This window comes from Montipora foliosa, chromosome 7 (assembly GCF_036669935.1).
Source record: "Montipora foliosa isolate CH-2021 chromosome 7, ASM3666993v2, whole genome shotgun sequence".
In the NCBI taxonomy this organism is placed as follows: domain Eukaryota; kingdom Metazoa; phylum Cnidaria; class Anthozoa; order Scleractinia; family Acroporidae; genus Montipora; species Montipora foliosa.
The window spans coordinates 28,512,680-28,515,179 of record NC_090875.1 but is presented as its reverse complement, the minus strand read 5'-3'; the positions used below and the strand labels follow the sequence as shown (position 1 = coordinate 28,515,179).

Genomic DNA, 2,500 nt, shown 5'->3' with positions numbered 1-2,500 from the left:
CAATAATTTTTGCATTTCACGAGATTTTCCGTACCGTTAACCTTGCTTGTAAGAGCGTCCTGTTCTTTCTGTATTAGGTAAGCATCTTGTCTTCTCCGTATCGTCGACATCAACAAAAAATGCAATAATGCGAACATTAAACCGGTGAGAATTCCACACCAAATTATCCGTGATCTCGACCACATTTTGGCTTGGTTCTGCAATGTAGAACGCATTTTGAGTTATTTAAGAGTATTGCATTCACAATATGACAATAAAAACAAACAAACAAATAAAGGCGCGCCTCCAGAAAATCCGTTAATTCAGCGTAAATTATTCTAATTATAGGAAATCGTGTGAACGCGATTGAATTCGAGATTTATAGGCACGAGTGGTGTTATGAAAGTTCTGGAAACATCACGAGCTAGTGACTAGAAATCAAGAAACGTAAAAGCAAGTTCATACGATTTGTTTTTGTTATATCAATTATATACTCAACAAAAATAATTACTCCATCGCTGCGTTTCCATGGCAACTTCCGTATTGCACTTTTTTACCTATTTATTTTGCATTTGTCAATAACCAATTAATCAGAAAACCAATATATAATAATGACCCAAGTCATATGTTAGATGAGGTTATACTAGGCTGTATCCTTTTTGCCAGTTGTTATAGGCCATTTTCGAAATTATACTGAATATTCAGCTTGATAGTGACGCTGAGAGGACAAAAACAATAGAAACTAGTTGCAAGGAATGTGATAGATATAAAGGATATTACATGGCCGCGCGGGGATACGAAGTTTATCTTCGAGTGCTTAAAGTATCTCTCACGAGTGAGAGATACTTTCAGCACGAGAAGATAAAATTCGTATCCCCAAGCGGCCATGTAATGTTTCGTTTATTATATAGATATTGATGAAATGTCTAGATTTAAAACAACTTGTTTTATTCATTTGCGAAATGATGAAAAAGTGTTCACCAACAACTAAAACACGCATGTTGTGTAACATGAAACAAGATATGAAAGTTATGAAAAACAAATCATGATAATGTAAAATTTGCAATAAAAATATTAATGTAGTAGAGAAGAATTATATTAAAGCACAAAAGTATCGTACAATGAAGAGGAAGCTCGCGTTTTATTGGTTAATCGTGTTCGTTACCATGACGACAGCTATATCCTCACATGTGAAAGATAAAAATGATACGTTCACTGCGCGCGGTGAAGATATGATTTTTTAGTAAAACGAGAAATCCTGGTATTTCATCAGTATCTATGTAATAAATTATCATATCACCCACTTTCCTTTGTCTTTGTCCTCTTAGTCTTCTCTTTGAAGCTGAATTTTAATATATCGAAAGTGTCCTATTGCTCAAGTACTCCATACTTCGCAGGAACAAAACGAATGTCATTTGCTAATCCAAATAAATATTTCCCTATTTAGTTACCTGTTCATTTGTTACTAGGAAATGTTAACGGTAATCGTCTCGACTCTCATTCAATACTGTCAATTATATCCTGCCCTCTCTGGTTGACACAGTAACCGGCAAGTGCTTTCTAAATATGCATTTTCTTTGAAGCGGCATATTTTTATAGAACAAAGGTTATTCCTGAAAACGTCGTGGAAATGAGGCAGCGTTTACACGAACACGGTTCACATCGACACGGTTTCATGACTTCGAAACTGCGTCAAAATCGATGCGGTTTGGAAGTGTTTAAGCGGAACCGTTTTCGCCAGAAACTCCAAGTTGTGATGGTGTAAGCGAGGGCTGCACTAAGTGCTAAATTCACTATTTCGAATTGAACAATACAAATTTCACATCAAAATAGTAACCGTATTCAAATCGACGCGGTTTCGCTGATTATACGACAGACGAAACCGCGTCGTTTTGAAAACGCTCCACTGTTGGAAGCGGTTTCCAATCGACACGGTTTCGGCGACAGTCTCGATCGGTGTCGTGTAAACACAAGGAGTAACCGCATCGAAAACGATTGGCCATTCTAAATAGTGCGTGCAGAGCCGAAGAACTCGTAGGGTTCTAAAAATAGAAAGATACGCGCAAAGGTTGTCTCATAGGGTTTGTATGGGAGAGGAAAGCTCCTATTCATGGGTTCCGGCAAATCGTATCGCAACTCGTACATTAGGGCGCTGTTACACTGTGCAATTCAATTTCGTGCAATTTGTCTCGCAACGCCATTTCTACAAACGTTCTCACATCATGACCAAACAAGTTGTTTTACGGGTGTTACACTGAGCAACGTTAAATGCACACTTGTCTCGTTTCGATGATCACATGAGGTTAAAGGAACATTTTCATCATTGGTTGGTGCCACAGACCGTTGCGACAAAAGTTGTAGGATAGATGTTACACTTCGCAATACTTGCAAGAGTTGCGGAAATTAGAAATCAATTCTACTTTCCGCAATGGTTCTTGCAACTGGTCTCGCAAGTTTATTGGCCGATGCTTGGTATGTTACATTGGGCAATGATTCGTGCAACTTGCCTCGAAATGATGTT

At 38.0% G+C, this 2,500-nt stretch overlaps 1 protein-coding gene across 1 annotated transcript in view; it reads right to left on the bottom strand.

Moving 5' to 3' along the window:
• LOC138010800 (uncharacterized) overlaps nucleotides 1-2,500 on the bottom strand; it is a 12,879-nt gene that overhangs the window by 5,468 nt on the left and 4,911 nt on the right. The window contains exon 2 of the mRNA XM_068857775.1: nucleotides 35-197. Within this exon, the coding sequence (XP_068713876.1) occupies nucleotides 35-185 (151 nt within the window). The 5' untranslated portion in view covers nucleotides 186-197. The remainder of the gene's footprint in view (nucleotides 1-34; nucleotides 198-2,500) is intronic.